Raw genomic sequence first — 22459 nt, 5'->3', positions numbered from 1 at the left:
GCAATGGAATTAATAGTAATGTCTGGTCGAACTGATGAAAGACAAAGCTTAAAGGAATAATGAGAGTGATGACAAATCCAGTGAATATAACATAAACAATTCAATATGATAAAGACAGATTAGGAGGCAAAGGCATCGTGTAGTTTCAACATTTTTCAGAAACTGAGTATACCCTGCTGTAATTGAATAGAACTTGATTAAGGAGAAAGCTGGAAAAGCATTGCATTATAAAGAAAAGCAGTGTGTAAAATCCAAAACCCTGAAATTTGCTTTGTGCTAGGGGTGTTTAACCAATAATGCAATCAAAATTGGGATTTTTGCAGAGCAAGATTTTAAACAAAAAAATACTGAACATGAAGAGCTTTAAAATAATGTACCAATTTGACTATTAGTGATATGTTCAGAACATATTTAATATTTTAGGCAGTCAAGAGAAATAATGAAATATTGAACACAGGCAGTGAAAGTAGGTGACTCAATAGAGGGGTGAAAATACACGTCAGTAAAGTATTTTTTTAATATATATTTTTCTCCATAATTAATGGAAGTAAATTCAGTTAGCTGCTGTGTAGTAGCAGATGTGTTGTTAACATTCATGTCTGGTTCTGCCGGGTTTTGTCTTTCAAATGTCTTTGTGAGCTCTACGATCCACATACATTACAAAAGCAGAACATTCAAAGCAATATTCAATTCCTTTGCCAAAACCAAAAGTACAAAGAAGCAGAACAATATATATTAAGGAAAGGAGAAAAGTTTGCATCCTATCCCAGAGCAGACATCTAAAGCAGATGGTGTGATTTTTCTTCATTTATTACAGTGATGTGGTTTACACAGATTAATGAATGGATAGCTATAGGTAAGATGAATCCTACTCTTGGTGACTAACTAGATACTTGCATAGAAGTAAATTCTAAGAGTCTTAATAAACAATGTCTGAAAGGCAATTCTATCCTAACCATTACATGGTACCACAGAATCCTAGAATAACTGAGGTTTGAAGGTACTGCTAAAGTTTATCTAATTTAACCTCACCTGCTCACAGGAGGGTCAGCTAGAAGAGGTTTCTCAGGACATTGTCCAGTTTAATTCTAAATATCTCCAAGGATGGAAACGGCAATCTCTCTGAAAAACTTGTTTCAATGCTTGGCTGCCCTAACAGGAAGGAAGGAAGGAAATGGCGGAAGGAAGGAAGTGGCAGAAGGAAGGAAAGGAGTGGCGGAAGGAAGTGGCGGAAGGAAGTGGCGGAAGGAAGTGGCGGAAGTGGCGGAAGTGGCGGAAGTGGCGGAAGTGGCGGAAGTGGCGGAAGTGGCGGAAGGAAGGAAGGAAGGAAGGAAGGAAGGAAGGAAGGAAGGAAGGAAGGAAGGAAGGAAGGAAGGAAGGAAGGAAAAGTTCTCTGCATTCAATTTCTGTCAATTGTTGCTTATTGGGCAATTATTTTCTGACAGAGCATGGGAAACAGAAAAAGTCATACAGAATTTCACAGAGTGCTCACAAACATATGATTAAGAACTTAGGTCATCCCCGCTGGTCACATGAAAGCATTTCTATAACAATAATTTTTTTTTTTTTAAAAAACAAATGTATTTACAAAAACTTATTTGCCACAAGCAATGTCATGGCAGTGGAAAAGCACACCTGGAGACAAGATAAAAAAATATTTTTTTTCTGCCAGATATATCTCATCTCTCATAGCCCTTTTCTAGAGATTCCTGCTATTTTAAGGTATCTTAGAACTTGCTGTAATGTATCTATTGATTGTCATATGAGAATAGCTACTTTAAAATAGATTGAAAGTAGGTGGTACCCATTTTTCAGAGACTGCAGTTATCTGGGTGTGTCATCAGTACTTTTTCTCAAGTTTTAGTAATAAAGATTATTAACAACTACACAAAATCTGTAATTATAGATGAGTACAACAAGTTTAACAGTTTGACATGTTTCTCCAACTATGGATTGTGTATTAAAGGTCTTACTCATCCAAAAGCATTTCTCACTTAGCTTTTTAATAGTCTTATTTCTTCCAATAAAAAAGACATTGATTTGCTTATGCATCAAAGTAAGGGCAGCTATTACTTTTGGAGATGCATTGTTGTTCCTTTTCTATTTTTTCCACAATAAAACCCAATCAAACTTACAAAACTCTCCAAAACAAGAACAACAACAGCAACAAAAAATGCAAATAAAATTCCTTTTAGGTCATATCATGATCAGTTGGAATTCCATAGTGGTATGCTCAGATAACTTGACCTCTTGAGAAAACTTGAGGCAGTTCTGGCAGTATAAATTTGATCTGTGTATTTATGTATGCGTACTGAGAATGAAATCTATTTAGGCAAGCATTCACATGAAAATAACTGTGTTCTATACCCCACAAAAATTGTTTATTTGTCCTTTGGCACCTTTATACATATCTTTCCTGGTCTAGAAATACTTTTTTCCCCCTAAGTGCTTTAAATCAATGATATAAAGTTTTTTTTTCCAACACAAGCCCTCAAGCAAAGAATGAAAAGCAAAAAAAACTCTCCTTGGCTTTATGGATATTCATTCTGTTTTACAAAAGTATAGTATAAAAATGTAGACCAAACGAATCAATATTCCCTAATATTTAATTCCAGAATTCTTAGGTTTTCCTGTGTCCTTTTAATTCCCTGAATTTATTTCTGAAATGTTGCAATTTTCTAGAAGTACTCCCTTTAAAAAATGCAGCCATCATTTGTCTCATTGTGAAACGAGAAGTGGCAAGTTAATTGTACTACATACAAAAAAAATTTAGATATACAATTTTCTCTGCACCTATTTTATATTAAAAATGTTGATTATACTTATATACCATACACTCATATACTATGACCTATACTATAATATTATAACTATATACTCAAGAGGTAGAAATACCTCCTGAGTTTATATATAAGTATGATGAAAGGAACACCTGAAATCCTAAAAAAATTATTATAGTGAGGTGAAGCTTGAGTTGCTGATCTCCTGTCAGCATTTCAGCAGCCTCCAACCTGCTTCTCTACTGCTGAGTAGCCTGTGAAGAAGGTGAGGAAGAGCCACCTGTGTCAGGTACGGCAGCAGGCGCCATATCAGCTGCCAGGTGACAATAAATCTCTTCCAAGCACCTGGAAACTTTGACAGAAACTTTTATCTTTGCTTAAAAACACCCCACCAGCTCACAAAGGTTCTCTGAATAGAAATGAGGAACTCGACAGAACACCAGCTGATAAAGGCCAGAACCTACTCCACTGCAGATGTACGGTGCAGTCCAGGTAACAGGCTGTACTCATGAGTTCTTTACCAGGCAGAGCAGTCATTTGTTTCAGTACAGTATAGCTGATGTACTTGTATAAGGCAAAACTAACTTGAAGTAGCATAATAGGTATGTAAAAATAAATGGTTTGTCATTAAAAATTTTACAAATTTCTGTTTGCACAGATTTGACTTGTGCCAATAAAACCAAGTAGGATATCTCATCATTAGGGGATTCAAACAATGACAACTTTTCAGTATCCATCAGTAACTTTATGCCTGAAGGTTTTGTAGGAAGAAGTTACGCATAAGAGCACTTGATCGGATTGTTTTGAAAATATTTTAAAAGTCTCACTTACTTTTACAAATAAATGTGTTTTGAACTCAGAACTACTGTAACTATGTGAGTGAAAGTAGTTGTTGAGATAAACTACTCAGCCGAATGTTTCAGAAAGTGCCCTGATTTCATGAAGGACAGATCTCCATGTCTGGATCACACAGTTTTGTCTCCAGTATTAGCTGAATTTCCTCTGTTTTGTCTCCAGTATTAGTTGAATTTCCTCTGTTGTCAGCTGTTTAACATTACCTAATCATTTCACCAAGTTTCTGTTTGTCTCTTTAAAGAACATAAGTGATGAAAATGATTATTATAAAGAGATGGTGTTTGAAGGAAAATAGTCAGACATATCAGTCAAAAAATGGAAGATGAGTATGGGATTCTTGCAAAGGAATAGGCAGAACAAGCAGTTCGATCAATCACTCAGTCAATCCCAAGAGAATTCTGTATACCATAACCTAGTATTCTCTATAACTCATTTACCCAAATTTACCAAAAAACAAAACAAAACAACAACAAAAACAACAAACCAAAACAAAAATTAAAAAAAAGACAAAAATACAAACAAACAACCCTCACCAAAACCAACTCAGCCCCCACCAAAAACAGGACTCAGCTTTTTTTATACAAGTAATCACTTTGAAGAGGTATATAAATGAAAAATTCTGAAAAATTCTGAAACTATCTGTAAAGAGAATGCCTGTGTAGTACTATTTTTAGTAAAATGAAGAGGTCACAGTGAAGGTACAATCTTCATAATAAAATGTTGCACTTCAGTTACTTTTGACTTTTTTGCAAATCTTTTAAAAATAATAGGATAGGCAAATTTTGGCTTCCCCAAAACATCTCTACAAACAATTAGAATGGAAGAGACTTTGAGAGGTTTGTCCAATATATTTTTAGTCTAAAAACATCTAGATGCAAAGAAAAAGAAGCACTCAGAGAACATGTGAACTAGGAAAAAAGAATCAATGTCCCCATGGAGTAAGGCAAATTATCTTTCTCTCCTGCTGACTAGCCAAGTAAGAAGGGAAGATTGGCATTAGAATCAGAGATTACTGAACACAATATGAGGCATATGAAATTGTACACTCTGGAAAACTGAAAAGCCAGCTAAAAGAAAGTGGAGTTTTCCTTACTGGATGTGAAATATAGTGGGAAAAATTCTTTTGAGAGAAAAGAGTAATGATGCCGTTAAATATAAATGCAATTAAGAAAGGATGTTGGAGTAAATGCAATAAAAATAGAAGGGAATACATGAAATAAAAAAACCTTTAATAATTAAAATTAATATATATCCAAAATACTTACCATTTTTATCATTCTTACCATATAACAAGGAAAGAAGTTTGATATATGCATTGTTCAGAAGCTCTTTCTACTCACCTTGGGACACTTCTCCTGCATGTAAATCAGGAGAGATCTGTTTAGACCAAAGTTCCATAGACACAGGCAGTGCTGATGGAAGGTCATTGTCCAAAATTTCAGCGGGAAACACTTCACTGAGAATTTTCTTGCTTTGGGCCATAGTAGGTAGACAGGTGATATTGTTTATTCCATCAACACAAAGAAACCCAATGGAGCAGGAGTGTATAAGACAATCATTGTAATTAAGTTCACAGCTTCGTCCCTGAAAGAGAGTTTTCAAAAAAAGGACATTTTTTGAAGGCAATTTGCATTTCATAGTGATGTTCGTTACAAATTATTGCTTTCTTTTGATTCTAAAATATTTTTGCTTATATTAAGCTGTTTACACTTTCAAAAGGAAAAATCATGTGGAAAATATTCCTGAACTTCTATAATAGTATAGTTGAATATTTTAAATTTTAACTGAGTGACATTTTGACTCTGATTATCAAGTAAAATAATTTTTCTACAGACTTATAATTGCAAAGTATCAAAGACAATATTGTTACCAGTAATAAAACTGGTTAAAATAATGATCTTCAGATAGAACGTAGGTTTAAAAAATATTTTTTACAGAGGACTCAACTGTCTAAAAATCTATGGCTTGCAAGCTAATGTTCTTTCCTTTTGTACTCTGCAGCCCATTGTTTGTTGTCTGTTGTTACCAAATCTGCACACAGCTCCTTGTTAATGCCTTGCATTCACAGATAGTGCTTAGAAAAGAAAAACATATAGTGGCAGTCTCAAATTGGACCAGACATTTATTTCCTATTTTTTTATCAAGAGTAACAATTAATGGGAAGTCTGAAATATCCACCCTAGTAATAAAGCAAAAATTATCATATTCAGTGGTCTGTAGAAAAGGCAAGGAATAATTATGTGAATTAAATGCATTCTTGAAGTGTGAAATAAATATATTCTGAAGTCAGGCCTGGGTTCATTTTATTTTCATTTCTGTTGCAATGAACTAATAGGCTACATGAAGAGAGACAGCTAACAGCTATCCTAGAAGGATATGACGTATTTGATAACTATTTAAAATATGCACATTTCATCCCTGAAGAAATACATCTCTTACAACATATTATCATGACATAATTTCTAACTGAATCTTCTCCTGCAACTGGAGCACATGTAAAAAAAAAATCCAAGCATTCTCTAGAGCTCAAGAAGCATGTGTTCATTACAGACTTTCCTTCAGACAAATACTTAAAATCTTTCATGGCTATGTGGCTAACTATTTACACAGAACTTGAAACAACTTATATTTTATGAGATCTTTGTCAACTCTATTATGTTAATTTATGATATCAAGAAACAATAGAAAGGACAAGAGAGAGAGAGGAAGAAATGTAGGCATAAAATTGAAATTACTTTTTTTACAAGTAGTATAAATTATTCGGGGTTTAAAACAGAAGAGGTTAAATTGATGGGTTTTGAGTAATTTTGATACATTCATGTTTGTTTCAATAAACTTCTTAATTTGTTTTGGCAAGCAGACAAGCTATCTGGTAAATTCATGGCATCTTATAAAATCACTCACTGTGCCGGTATTCCAAAGCACAAAGGAAAAACAGCCCAATTAATATGTCAGTTTCCATGCATTTCCTTCTTGCTCTTTTCTAATTCCACACATAGAGCAAATGATCAGTTTGAGCAGGCTCATAATCATTCTTAATCCTATAAAACTTATGTTTCATTCTGACTTTCCTGTGACAGATTAGTACATTTTTATGACTACTACATTTAATGGCAAAGAGCATTTGATTACGATTTTATGACTCATAGAAACAAAGCAGATGTGGATAACCTCCAGTGTGCATGAAGGGTACATTAAGTAGCCATAGATAAATTTGATAGCACTGAAAGTGCCTGTAAATGCTTTAACAGTTTCCATACAGCATGCAGGGGGATGGAATCATTTAGCTTGTGCAGATTTGTATTTAAAAGCAGGTATATGTCTATAGATGTTTCCACTCAAAAAGTAAACACTGATTTCATATACCACTGACTATGCTTTTCTTCTGAAAATTTATGAGAGATTTCACAATCTATGCTTTATGATCCATACTTTGGGTAACAGCACAGACACAGACTACAGAAGATTTACATACACACTGTAGCTGGAGCTCTTTGAATACTTATTTCTCTGTGAGTTTCACTGTTTCCCCTCCACACCTACCCATGCTTAGGAACTAGAACCCATTGGGACCTAACAAATATACCTCTTGAGGTGTTTAGACCATGACTTCTTATCCTCGATTCTGAAGATAGGTATGTTAAAAATGTTCCCCCACCGTGTTTTCTTACTTTTATATTCCTTCCCAAAGCATAGTGGAATTGGAGGGACTGAAGATGGAAAAATGAATAATGGAATAAAAAGCAAAGATGATACATCTTAAATTTCAACTGCTTCAAAGGCTTGTTGCTTTTCCCTCTGCAAGGGCTTGCTTGTTCTGCAACATCCTGTACAATTGATACTCAAACTATGTGCTAAAAGAAAACTTCCCCCATGGGTCAAATATCTATCTAGCTCCATCATCAGTGAGCTATTAATGAATACTTTGGGAAGAAAACAGGAAGAAAACAAGCAGAGCTAGCATCTGATAACTCACCAAATATACCATTCCAACTTTTGGCAACAAGTAAATCAAAGACTCCCTGGGCCAGGGTAACATTCAGAAGAGTAATTTGAATAACAATTAATCTATCCTCCTTCTAGCCCATTTTTGGGTTTATTTGTACTTCTGGTCTCTACTGTGTCACACAACACTGACTTGTACCAATAAATTTTGCACTAATTGAAAAAATAATTTCTATAAACAGATTTGATTATTTCTCTCTGGTGGTTTTATTTAGTTTCAGAAGTTTTTTGGGGGCTTTTTGGTGAGACATAAATGGTAAAAAACATTGTGAACCTGATCTTCTCCATTACAATTCTTCGTGTAATATAAGCATGAATATTTAAGGAAAAAATGAGATTATTGTAGCACAAGGATTGAACTGTTTTCCATATAAAAAGACTATGGCCTTCAAGTGATGTATCCTTCATAAGTACTTGACAATATTTTGAAAGACAATCTGCTTTAGGAGACAAAAAGTCAGCAGTTACCATGCTCTGTGGGAAGTATCAATGTTACCCATACTACTCTGGAAAATCCACCTTTCAAAAATGGTATTGATTTTTATGAAATAGTTTTTTCCTTCTCAGGATAGTTTGTCAGTAAATTTAGTCAGATTATTTGCATTGTTCAGATCCATTTTTACCTACCAAGCCCTTATGGTAAAATACAGACTTTACAAAATTGTAGACAAAGAGTCACAGGAACAGGGAGAAATTGCTGGTGAATTCCTTGAACAAAACATATGTCACTTCTGTGATTCCATTTAGTTCAAGAAGTATATCAACAATTCTGAGCAAGCTCAAAGAGAAAAAGTATTTTCTGTGCAAAGCTGAACAGCCAGGTAAAAGGAAAGAGAAGAAAGAATTTCAGCATCTCACCACAAATCCTGGCTTGCAAAAACAGGAATAACCAAAGCTGGGCTCCTTCTGAACACAGATACCATGTATGCAGGGGTTGGATATGCACTCATCAACATCCAGCTCACAATGGAGGCCTTCCCATCCTGTCAGAAAAAAAAAGCAAAGCAAACCCCAAAGCAAGAGTCATTAAAATCTACATCCATGTGCTGAGTGTCAATGGAACAAAGGTATGGGTAACTATCATCCATTCTCACATATATAGAGATATATATTATGGGATGAATATGAACTTTTTTTGGGCTGGGGTTTCTCAGAGTAGAAAAAATAAAGGAAAAAAATTTAAAAGAGAAAAAGAGAAACTCTGAGATTACTGTACCAGATCAATGAGGAGGACATTTTCTGAGCAAATACTTTGTGTTTGAACACTATGAGATTCCGGTTCATTAGTCAGATTACTGGAAATTCTGTTGATATACATTCCTTACTAAAATCTCCTTTACAAGTACACCATAAAGTAGAGGCTAAATTCTCATCTTGAAGCTGTGTTTTAGATCACGTAATTTAAGCCTGTATCGAACTTGAAGGCTAAACTGAAATGCAATCAGTCCATTTGCTTGGTAAATACAAACCCAGAATTCTGTCAAATATGCCTAGTTACTGAAGAGCACCATTCCTGCCATGATATTCCCACTGCCCATTACAGACTTGTTTTTTCTCCATTTTACTATTTCTAAGCAAACTAACAAAGAAAACCCAACAGCCCCACAGGTCCCCTAGCAGTCCTTGGCTGCTACAAATCTAGTTGCCACTGTTCAGACTTTGCCTCAGCGTATGCATCAAATGGATTCACCTGTTACATTCCAGTTTGGCTTTAGTTGCCCTGGTAGAAGAGCAGTCTGCCCAGTTAAAGACTTCACCATGAGCCTGCTATTAATTCCAACAGCTGCTGTTGTTGCCTTTGAGCTGTCTGAGGTGCTGTTAGAATACAGTTTCCATCTCTCCATGCTGCTTCTGCACCTGAACAGCCTGAAGCTGCAGGCACAGAACCTGAACATGCATCTATTATTCTAAGGGTATGGGGCCTGATACTGGGACAATAGCTGACAAAATTCACGATCCATTGCAAAATGCATTTGTCAGAGCTAAATCCATTCCCTTTTCTGGTATCACATGCTGTCACCACATGCTTCACTTTGTTCTCTGGAGGTTTTTGGAAAGCTGCAATCATCTGCCTTGTTCCTATTTCAGTCTCGGTACTATCCCTTTTCCATTTCATTAAATTACCACAGGGAATGTGTTGAGGGGTATATCAGACTATCTGCCCAGTTGTTTCCCATTGTTGCCTTTATAGACCAAAAAGTCCCCAATCCCAGCTCCATTTTTCTATAGGTGAAGCTAAGAGAAGTATAAGATCTATTATATGTGAACAGTCAAAGCCTGCAAAAAAGGCCAATTTTCTTTTCTAGGTATTTCTACTTTCTGTCTCTGGGTGATATTTTTTTCTTCTAATCCCTTTCTTCAGATGTGCAACTTTGGAAAAAGTTATTTCTCTCAAAGGTTCCCCTGCCTCTCCAAATTCACCCCTTTTCAGAGCCATAACCTTCTCATCTCCTCAGCCATTTTAGAGACTCAAATAACTTTGGAAAATACTGTATTAAATTTAAAAAACCCCTCAAGATATGTAAAAATTATGTATATACTTATTGCATTTGTTTTTTATTCTGTGCTTTTTACCTAATGGAAGAGTGATTTATAGATCTTTCACCCCTACTAGCACATGGTATTGTTAAAAGGAATATAAAATAAAGTCAGCCATGCTTGGGTTGGGAGGTATTTAAAACATGTTAGCTGTAGGAGTGAGTTCCAAAGCCCCAGAGGACTTTCTTCTAGTTATACCAAGACTTTCCATGTTGCACAGAGACAGCAATCACATTTCTTGGCTTGTGACCAATTTTTAAATGCCTATATTAAAATATCTTGGATATATTATTTTAATAAGCTTTAAAAATTAGGAAAAAATGGTCTTGGCAATGTATTCTGTGCGAAGCACTTTAATGACTAAAAAATACATCTTCAAGTTTTTAAGTCATTAATATTGGTGGATATTGCATATGGATATGTCCATGTGCAGTACCTAGTGGATATGTCGTACTGAAGTTAGGTCATGACTCAGATTTTTAAGATCAGAAAGATCTTTATTATCACGAATTCTGTATGAAAAAGTAAAAAAAAATTCATTCATTGGTTCATACATCAGAACTATAGTGTTTTTCTGAATTATCAAGTATCTCTTTGACATTAAATAGTCACTAAAAAATATTAAGCTGTAATCAACATATTCCTGCACATAATTAGCCTTTAGTAAGCCAAAGATATTTAGATTTAAGTGTTACATGTTAGAAACTCATTTCTTATTATCAATTAGCAAATTAACAATCTGCCAAATTGACCCTAATTATACACATGCATGTATTTGCTTCAGTATCTTCCATACTTTTTTGGAATAAGATCTCTTACATATAGTTTTGTAAGCTGCATTAAGACAAATTCAGAATGAAATAAAGAAAGCAAAGTATACTAATATTCAATTCACTATATGCTTTCTTTTAAATGTAGAACAGGAATGAGTAGAAAGACCCTAGAGTAGTGTAATGTGTGTATATATACATATATAAAATATAATGTATATATATATATGTGGTCATTTACCTTCAGGAGAGTTTGCTAGCATGTTTTTGCTTGTAAATTGACACCAACAATGTGAACATATTTTGGCACAAAGTAACTAGATCAGATATATGGAGATAGCATGGGTCAACAGAATATTTATCATCCAGAATATATCTGAATTATCCCTAAAATAACCAGTAAGAAACCTTGTGTCAGTGCTATCACAGAAAACATTCAGCAGCAGAAGAAAGTAAAATAGTAAATAGATTTAAACTGAAGAATTAAAGTTTGAGGAGCCAGTTACTTATTTATTTCTTAATTTAAGAGTAACTTATGGAACACGATGCTACTTATGTCTATGGATTAGAAATCCTATTTATGGTGAGAAAAGGCTTTTTATTAGCAGACATGACAGGAGATTGAAAGTAGTCCTTAACGGATTAAATTTGTGATTGCATGACAATGCAGACTGATTGTGACCTTTGCTTTTGTAAAATTTTAATAAATATTTGTAAAATATTTTCATAAATACTTAATCTCTTACATTTTTATAAGCCACTAGACCTATTTTAGTTGATCTCTGTCAGAATTAGGAAACTGTTCCCACTTTTTAAGAAAGTGCCTTTTTTTCATTCTATTTATAATGTATGAAAAATTTTCTCTTGTTAGTTAAGTTCTCCAGAATTTCTTCTCAGTCAATCTCATTCTATAGGTAGTGAAATTATTTTGCTGTTAAACAGTGACTATTTGACAGCTTGGTCAGTAAGTAACATTAGCAAAGATCATAAACAATAAACCTGGCTCTAGATGATACTTCAGGCTCCCTCAGTGAGCTGGCTTTACTTTGAAGACTTTCATATGCTTACTGGAGTAGTTAATTCTTTTTTGATTTCATTCCAAAATCTTGCCAAAGAGATAGCATTTTTGTACCTTATATTTCATATATAAGAGAGCAGCTTGATATGGATCACCAATTTTTCTCACTAGTAACATTGATAATCCAAAACTATCATTGTTTAAGATTGCTCTGGCATATGGCAGTTACCTTGTTGGCATTTACAAGTGTATCCATTGATATGATCAGCACAGGTTGAGCCATGTAGACAAGGTGATGAATTACACTCATTAACTTCTATTTCACAAAATTGTCCAGAAAATCCAGCAAGACACCTGAAGAAAACAACATTTCAAAGTGTTATACTATGCATAAACATCATGTAAAATAGCCCTTGTGTGGAAACAATGTGTCTAAAATGGGTGCATTAACAAGACATCATATATTACTTTCTGTTTCAAGGTATTTTACTGGAACACTTCAGAGCTTCATGGTGTTATACATGCTGATCTTTTAAGGAGTTTATGATGGCAAAACCCATCCAAATACTTCACACCTAGACCATAATCAAACATATCAGTCTCAAATAGAGTGTACTGGTTCTATTAAGGTGAATACAAACCTTTCTTTATGTACTCTTGGGAGATTATCTACTAAAATAATTTAGCTAAGTAACTGCAGCCTATGTTTGAAGTACTGCTTGCTGACAAATGTGTATTATCAAACATAAACTACAGCACAAAAGCTAAGCTTCAGGGCCCAAGCTTTAATCATTATTGTAGGTATAAAATATAAGTTTTCTTAAAAAAACTCTTCTGTATTTTTGTGGTCATAAATTCTATGTGATAATTGATATCAAAGTAGTTCCATAGTTTAACATACAGCTTACAAGACTTACAAGACCTTTAATGAAGTTAAAAAATCCTACTAATCTCATTATTAAAGCATGCCTTTGCGTATATATACACAGCTTTATGGATATATGAAAATATGTTCTAAAAAACAGGGTCTCATAATGGTATTACTAAAATTTACTCTTTTGAGATGTGTTGTACATTGATATATTTCACATGAGACAATGTTTTCAAAAACCCCTTTCAGTAACTGGGTGGTGCACACCTTGTATGTTGTCTTGGGTCTACTGAAAGGTTTATGCCTCAATTAAGAGGGAGATGAGTACATTAGCAAAGTACCTTTGAGTAAATCCAAGTAGCCATGTCACCTACTCCTCAAGGTGCTACACTGAGAGAATTCAACATGCATAATTAGAATGAGGTACTTGCAGTGCCTATCTTAGCTTTCCACATTGTGAAGCAAAAGAGGAGGATGGACCATGAAACACATGTGTGAGACACCTCCTGAGGGATTATTGCTCTGTGTCTCAGGAATTATACTTTGGTTTATTTTTACTGTGACTATTAGACTATGGTTTTTTCATTTCATATGGAATAAACTCTGGGTAATGGCAATTTGGAATCTACCAAGAAAATAACAACAGAACAGATTTTTCAAAATCTGCATCAACTACAGATGTCAGCTATGGCATACTGCTTGGAAAATAAACAAACTGAAGCACACACTACTATTTTTCAAATATGCAGTCATAATATATGAGATAAAAAGCATGAAAAATACACCTTAGTGAGTGCGCCATAAATCCACTTGTTTTTTGGTTGAAAAACATTTAAAAAAATTCCCTGAGAAGATACAGTTTAGTCTTTTGATCCTATATGTAAATGTCAAAGGAGTTAGAACACGACTTCACATACCCAACATGAATCACCCTAGAATTCTCCTATGCTCAGGGGAATAAGGAATGCAGAGGATGATTCTGCTCACTGAAATCTTAAATAATTTTCTTCATATACCTTTGTTTTCACACTGTCTACAAAGCATATTAGGGAAAAAATTAAAAGACAAAAAACCCCAAAAAACAGCAACAAAAAAACCCCTACCCAAATTGAAGGGAAAAAATTTTCCCAGATATGACAAAGATGGAAAGAATATTCTACTAGGGGAAAAAGGCAACTCAACATAGGGAATCTATGCCAGTTTGAATTCAATTTAAATTCATGCTTTGGTGCAATTATATATATTTTATCTTTACAATAAAAAAGCATTTACAGAATAAACTGGAAAAATGTACAATTATGTGAAATATCTGGACAGAACAACTACATCTATGTGTATCTAATATGTGTGATTGATATTTTAGTATGTAAAAGTCAAATATTGAAGAAAGGCCTTTTTAAGAACTCCTGTTGTCTGCTTTGATTGGGCACATTTTGATATGTGATGTGTGTACTTGCTGAGGAGTAGACACCAGTAAAGACTAGAAAAGTCTTTACTGAGCTCCTGTGGTCATAACTATTTGGAGCAAGAATGATTAGTGAAACAGGTTGCTATAACTCCCATGGAGAATCAATAGTATGGAATCAGCTAGATATTGCAGGTTACATCCTGGATGAACTCTATGTAATTTCCTACTCAGAAAAGCTTGAGACTTCAGAGACTCAAGGCTTTACAAAGTCTTGAAACTTCAGAGATATAAACTATATAACTGTGGGCCTAACTCATACTCTCACTGAGGTAAAAAAATATATATATTTATATATGTGTGTGTGTCCATATAAATGTTTGGCAAAATAACCTATTTTGTACTGTAAGATTTCAATTTATTTATTAAATTTATAATACCATATAAAGTGATTGTGGCACCACCAGAAACAGAAAAGTTTTACAAATAGGACTTTGCTTTCAAATTGAAATTTAGATGGAAGGCTTAAACCCATGAAAGCACCTAGATATCCAGTATATCAAGTCTTACATATATCAATATGTAAAGGGTGCCCTTTTTACAATCATTCAACTTACAGAATACTTTAGAATACTGGAAGAATTTAGCATACTGATGTATTATATTTTTTGGTAAAAACTGAATACACAGTACTCAGTTTGCTTCTGTTCAAAAAGCATGATGCAATATAAAAAAGGCTTCATCACTGCAAAGACAGCCATGGTATTAACTACATTATTCTCAGCAATTATGAAGAAACTAAAAGTAAGATAAAACAACAGCTTAGTATCAGCAGCTTTCACAAATTTCACAAAATTGCAATAATCTTTACACTTTATTAAGAGATTTAATGAAGTTAAATTTTCTTAGGATTTGTCAAGCACCTCAATAATTTCTTAACCTTTTGTTCACTCCCACCTTCCTTCATATCTAGTCCTTTTGTAAAAAAAAAGTATTTTTGTTCTGTCTCTCCACATTCTTACTTCCCTTTTGTTATTTCTCCTAGAACATTGGAAGGGACGTGGAAGAACATTGGAAGAAACAGTGGAATTTAGATACAACTGATTTTAGCAAGTTTAAGTAGATATGGAATACAGGTCTTGCTATAAAGAGAAGTAAACATAACAGAAACACTTTAGAACATATTTCTATGTGTTGTTGGGGATATGAACATTCTGCAAACGAGAAACAGAGGCTTTTAGATAGCTTTCATATAAGGTATGATCACTACAAATCTTGCATGTTGATTACCATCTAATAGAAAACAATTTTATGTCTTTATAAGTAAATGCATACCTAGGTTTATCAGCAAATAATTCTGAGGGCTTATCTAACAAAGTAAGCTAGTGCACTGGGAAGCCTGAGCTTTTAAACTTACAGAAGATCATAAGATCAATAGTTTTGTACTGAAAGACAGCAAAAAATAGTGCTCATTTGCTGTAAGAATAATGCATTCACAATTTATTTATGACCAGTTTCAGGGATGTTGACAAAGATCTTTCTCTTTTCTGTCATTCCCTGCAGATTTTTTTTATCTCATATAAGATGCTGACATACTGTGGTGCAAATATAATCCCTTTTATGTTGTGCCTTTATATCAATCATTATCAGGAGTAATTATCTTAATCTGAGCATATGCCAAAGCAATAGCTGAACAAAAGTCTGAAAAAAGAGAATTAAATGAAGGATTTTGATCTATGACAATTATCGCTACAGTCACAGTAATTTTTTTCCTTTGTTAGTAAACTCTCAGCCTCAGAGAAAATCTACAAGAAACCGAACGTCAGCCACATTTTTCTCTACTTTGATTTATGTCCTCTTGTAACTCACTGCTCTTTGAGTCTGTTTTGTATCTCATTATTTGAGTCCATTTTTTAAACCTGTACCCTTTTCCTTCTCCCTCCCTCTCTTTCTTCATCTGCCTTGTGACCTTTTACAGCTTATGAATAATTTGTGTATCAGTGAGATATGAGGTTCAGAAAAAACATGGTTTCTACAACACAGAGGTTTATTAGGTTTATCTGGAGCAATGATTAACAGCAATTGTACTTAGAAGAGAATGTTTATGCAGTAACCTTTACCTGCTTATGTGACTCAGTCAACCTGGAAAAATCAATGAATTTTCTGGACCAGTCCACACCATGAAATTTTTTGGACATCAGTTTTTCTTTGTGAGTGTTAACCTTGAAGACTTTGTTGATGCTTTGCTAATACCTCCAGGTTAGATAATGAGGATGTTGGGCAGAATAATAGATGAATGTGAAAAGCACATATCCTGAGCAAATGCCTTAGCTAAAATTGTATTTTAAATGTGCAATCTCATTTGACATTAGTCATGATTTTTTTTCCAAATCTGCATTTTCTGTCCAAAATAAATCTAGTTAACTGCTGTACTGTAACAGGCCAGATTTGTCACTGCAAATTTACACTGGGATTGCTATACATTATTAACAAGCTATGAAAAGTCACTGGCTAAATGTCATGGACGCTGAGATATAGCAGCACCTTGGGATTCATATAGCAAACAGTTTAGTTTTAATCATCTTGGATCACAAGGTGCCTTGACATTTGCAAGGCAACTTTTTCCTTTTTAGCTTCCAGTGGAATCACACCTCTATTATCTCAATCATAATTCTTAACTTCGAATGTGATTGAACGTTTTACTGTCTAAATTAAAGAAGTGAAAAATCGATCAAACATGGACCTTATAATTCATTTAATCGATGCTCAGATGCCAGCTTGGAAAGGAAAAAAGGAAGAGCAAGAAAAACCAGATAATTTAACCAGCTTCAGAATTATTAGAGACATTTCATGTGAAATACATGACCCTTATCACTACTGAGGCATGACCTTCATGAGAAAAATTAGCACTACAAACTTCTACAGGACCTTTTTGATTTTAAAGAAAAAATGAGTAAGAGCACTGTTTAATTTCAAATATACCTACTATTATAACATGATTTCTTAAAGCTTTAAATTTTTTAGCAGGGGGCAATTTTTCTAGAGTGCTAAATAAAAAATTCAGTCTTTATCATACTTTACTTTCTAACAGCTAACCTTTTGAATAGTAAATTCCAATTTACTGGAAGCCAATGCATCATTTTTGCCCCTTTAAGCAGGGTTATTCACAGACAAAATATAAAAAAAAAACAAGCATCATTTTTTTAACTGGTTTTTCTCTCTCAAGATATACAAGAACAAACCAAAATCCTGGCCCTATCAACATTAGTTTGAAAAATAAAATGTCTCATTTGATGTTCATAAAGTTTTGAATGTTCAGATCTTTTTATTTCTTTCAAATTTAGTTGCTCTAATTTATGTGTGTTCTTTTTTCTTATCTTACACATCTGCCTGTCTATATTAGCTCAATACATCCATAAAAAATGTTGCCTCATAAATGAATATATATTCATATATATGTGAAGTACTGTCATCAGGTTAAACAATGAATGACCACAACAATCCATTCCTCATTATCCCTAAACCACCTGGGGTAAGGAGAAAGAAGTACAGGAGTTGGGAAAAAGGAGTGAACTTCAGAAAAAATGTTTGATGGAATTGTGGAGCAAAGATGGTTTATTTTTGACTTTTTTTTTTTCTCCTGACCATCCTATTCTATTTGAAATTGGCAATAAATTATATTTTCCCCAAGTCAAGACTTTTAGCCAGTAGTTCCCTGTGTTTATTTAGACCTCTGGGTTTCTCCATCTTATTTTCTCTCCCCATCCTACTGAGAAGAAGTGAAAGAGCAGCTGGGTGGCACCTGGTAGCTAGCCAAGTTTAAGCCACTAGAAGGTTCTGTGCTTTTTCAATGATTTCTACATAATAAGTGAAATTCTCAATTTATTTTCCTACCTCAAGAATTAATCCTGTTTATGGCAATTAAGATAAGGCCTCTTCAGAGCTTGCCAGAACCTTGGTAAGGAGCCTATCTCAGAAAACACTAATATAACATGAATTGATTAATGAACTGATCTGTACTTAAGGCAAATTCTGTAAAAACTGAAAAACGAAACAAAAACCTTAAGGCACAATTATAAAATAAAATTCTCAGGAATTTTTTTTTTTTTTTTTTTTCTCACAGTACTACAGTTGATTATAACATTGAACTTCTTCACATAAAAAATCTATTGGCAGTGAAATCTGTTATAGCATTCTTGTTTTATCAGTCAGGTTACTGAAACATTTGCTGTATTTGTTTCATTAAAAGTGAGATTAATAGCTATAGCATGTTACTGTGAATCTGATAGAATAGTAAGAGAGGAAGTTTCTATAATTATCTAATAATGGCCAAGCTCTTCATTGCTTTAGAATTAACTTTTATAGGCAAGTCACTTCAACTGAGAAACCTTTTTTTCAAACGTTCCACTATTCCAAGCTTTGCATCATGCATTTTAAACAACTTTCATAGTGAGCTTTACCATGGCCTTCAAGGAACACAAAAAATGTGGGTGCTGGACAGGTCACCTAATGAGCTTAGCTTGGCAGTCCCTGTCCCATGCAGGTTTTACTGGCTACAGATTTTGGGCTTTTATCATATTACACTCAGATGCAGGAATTCCCTAAGAAACACTGTAAAAAGGAATCTACATGAAAGTAGATTATCTGCTGTGTGGTCATCCATCTAGTCTGAAGACTTTGGATCCTGCTGATGAAGCAGCAGACAAGCCAATCAATGTGTATGATGTTAAATAAATACATAAATAAATATGTGTTCTACTGCTCTTGGAGTCTGAAAAATTGAGAGGAGAAAAAAAGAGCATTGACTTTTGTGTGCACATGTATGTGAACTCTTAGTGATGTCTGGGATCCTGTGTTGGATCAGCATGGATCTTTTTGGTACTGTGGCTTCACTAATGGGTTAAACTGATTGTCTTCCTAAGACAAATGGCTCTGAGTTCAAAGTAATATGAGTCAGCTCCCTTATCACTAATACTACTGAAAATTTCTTCTCCTGATATACTGTGAAGCATGTTTCTATGGAGAGAACTTGAGAAAGCAGCCACTAAGGAATTTACAGAAATCTCCTCAGAGCTTTTCTCAGATTATTATCTCTAAAACCCTTCTCAAAGGTGATGCTGTGATTGTTAATTTTAGAATACTGACAATGAAGCTTTCCCCAAGCTACAAGTAGAGAATATCATGGTACTTTTTAAAATTTCCTTTTCCTCCTCTGTATTCTCCTTGGTTGTACTGTCTAGAATGAAGCAAGTTTATTTACTCCGATGAAAAAATTCCCATAGAATGAAGTAAAAATACATTATCGATCTCTATGATGGTCGGGAAATATTAGTTTTATTTTAAAGCATATTCAATATTAATCAAAAAGAAAAAATAGTATTAGCACACTTGAGTATGTATTTTGTTTTAAAGGGTATTCCATTTATTTATCTAAAGTTCTGTTCTTTTATCAGAATCAGAGTCCCTATTACAGATCTATAAACTGAAATAACAAGAGACATCCTTTTTTCCTTCTGCTATCTTTCTTAGGCTATGGGAGAAATCATTCAATTATTAATGGAATTTAGAGTGGTATGAAAATAGTTATTAAAAAAATTAATTTGAAAAGAGCAGTACCCCATATAGTCCAAGACTCTCAAGTTCAGATCTTGTAAATTTTCTGGTTCTGATAGTCAGGAACTTCTCCATATTCATCATTAGTTTATACTGAATATCTTTCAAAGGTAAAATGAATTTTAAAAGCTTAATAATTGTGCCATTCTCATGGAGAACTACTTTTAGAACAGGAGCTACAAACCACAAGGTTGGGTCTTTATCCATATGTTAACTTTTAACAGCCCCATATTTTCACTAACAATGAGAACTTATCATAGGCTTACAAGAGTGTCAGACTGGTTTAAGGATATCAGACATTTGATACATAATTATAAATGTATAATTACCTGTGATTTATACTCACAGGGGTAAATTTAAGAAAGAATGAACAGATACATCAATGCTTTGCAAAGAATGAAGAAAACTGAAGAAGTTTATTCTTTATTCCCGTAGAAAGGTGATCCTTTCAGCATATTGAACTGGATATACTATGGTGCAAGGCATCCTTCTTCATACAGGATGAATGTTGCATGTAAAACCCAAAAACAGATTCAGATATTTTAGACAGGATTGGAGTTGGAAGCTTTGCAACTTTTCAGCTTTTTTTTTTTTCAACTTTCTTCATCTTTCTTCTTAACTTGTAAAAGGATTAATAGAACAGAGAACTAATTATGTCTACTGAAAAAAAAATACCATAGAATCATACGACAGTAAGGACTATTTTAAGAGCTTTATTCCTGACTATAATAAGTGCAATGTGGACTATGTAAAACTACTTTTTAACTACTCTAAACACACAGTGTCACCCTAGAAGTTGTTGACACTTTAATTAATTAAATTAATTAATGTATGTCAAATTAGAGTCTTTATTCTCAAGGAATGATTTGGGACAATCACAACACATAGAAAACATTTGCTAATAAAAAGTTCCATTCTTTCTAAGGTCATTCTCATTATAAGAGATGTTAAACTTTCTCAGTCCACTTGGATTCAGTCTTTATTTTCCCTATGAGAAAGGCAGATTTTACTGCCAGTAAAAGCTCCCACTGTGCTTAACATGAACGTTCTTATTAAGTGATAAATTATGTACCTGCTAAATCACAGTTGGTGGGGTGTGACAGCATTAAAGGAAAGGTTAATCTGTGGAATATCAGGCTACAATGAATACAGTAAAATAACCAGAATGGCTAAGCCTTGATGAAAATATATTAGAACTAAGGCACTCCTTTCTTTATTTTATTAACCTACCCAGATGAAACTATATGCATTTCTTCACACAGCAGTAGTGTGGGCAGAATTAAAGGAGGAGCAGGAATGCATGTGTGTGTGTGTGTGGGGGGGGGGTGTGTGTGTCTGAGCTTGTGTCCTTGTAGAACTGATGAAAAGCCACCATTCAGCTGTTTGCTAAAATAATCCATATTTGCAGTGAGATTTCATATAGAGGAAAGCTAACATCTGGTCAATCCTTCCTCAAACAGAATCTCTCTAAGCTTTTCACTAATAGTACTTATACATAAAGGAATAAGTTAAGGTCCTTAGCTGATGTAAACTCCTATATCAATCTTGACATACCTTTCTGCTATCATTCAAAATCCAGGAAAGATTAATATCAGACACTATTTTCCTATTCTTCATTTTCTTGTCCAATGTTCTTGGTTTAAATTAGCTCCTGTGTGTGTGACTGTGTGTACATGACTGTGTTGAGAACCATGCATAAGAAAATGAAAGATTTTAGTTAACCGAGTTTGCATAAGAAAATGAAAGATTTTAGTTAACAGAGTTTACAAAATAAGTTAAGAGCTCACAAAATGCTACAGGAGAACAGGAGAAGGGAGCTGTCAACCCCCTGTAATAAATGTTCTGTACCACTTCAGTTTAATTTTTTAGGTACTATTTAAGACCTCTGCCCTTTCCAACTCTGATAAAACAGATAAAACACTAATAATGCAGAATTGTGAGCACCTCATTAGCAGCCTGCTATTTCTTGTCAAGACCAACCTCCCTACTCCTCATAGTTTATTGCTAGAATCCCCAGGGATCATTTCACAGGGGCTGTCTCTGCTGATTCTTAGTGTTAATCATTTTGGCTATGAATTCTTAAAAAGACAAGTGAAGAGTAACAAATTCCATTTTGGCATATATTTTCAATTTTTAAAAATAATATCAATACCATTTTTCCTGTGTCTCACTTTTGTAGTCCTTTAGTTCAATAAACATGGTCTTACTGAACAAGAAACCACAGGGTTTGTTCTTACACTGCAAGGATGTAGACTGGGGCTTATCAAGCCTGATTTGTCTGGACTTGTCTTACGCTTGCCTGGAGCTTTGTTTTAGCTTTTTTTAGGTCTAGCAGGCTCTTATCTAATTTGTTTGAGTTTTGATTTTCACCGTACAACGGCATGCTGATATGTCTCTTTTTATAATAATTCCAATATAGCTCAAACAGTGATAACAAGTTCTATTTAAGTGACACTTTTCTTTGTGCATACAATAAATTATGGGGTATTGTGGAGCAAAATACTGTATAATAGTTGAGATGATACATTTGAAACTGGGTGAAAATGTCTTTAGGAGTAATAAAAGACAAGCTTCCAACAAAACACCACTTACATAAAAAAATTC

General features: G+C 34.0%; 1 protein-coding gene across 1 annotated transcript in view; it reads right to left on the bottom strand.

Annotated features, from left to right (window-relative positions):
• The window catches only part of EYS (eyes shut homolog), a 700331-nt gene that overhangs the window by 329420 nt on the left and 348452 nt on the right, over window positions 1-22459 (bottom strand). The window contains exons 29-31 of the mRNA XM_050973021.1: window positions 12196-12320; window positions 8499-8623; window positions 4976-5219 (exon numbers count right to left, since the gene is read on the bottom strand). Of these exons, the coding sequence (XP_050828978.1) occupies window positions 4976-5219; window positions 8499-8623; window positions 12196-12320 (494 nt within the window). The remainder of the gene's footprint in view (window positions 1-4975; window positions 5220-8498; window positions 8624-12195; window positions 12321-22459) is intronic.

This window comes from Serinus canaria, chromosome 3, assembly GCF_022539315.1.
Source record: "Serinus canaria isolate serCan28SL12 chromosome 3, serCan2020, whole genome shotgun sequence".
Taxonomy (NCBI): domain Eukaryota; kingdom Metazoa; phylum Chordata; class Aves; order Passeriformes; family Fringillidae; genus Serinus; species Serinus canaria.
This window is presented reverse-complemented; position numbering and strand designations above follow the sequence as displayed.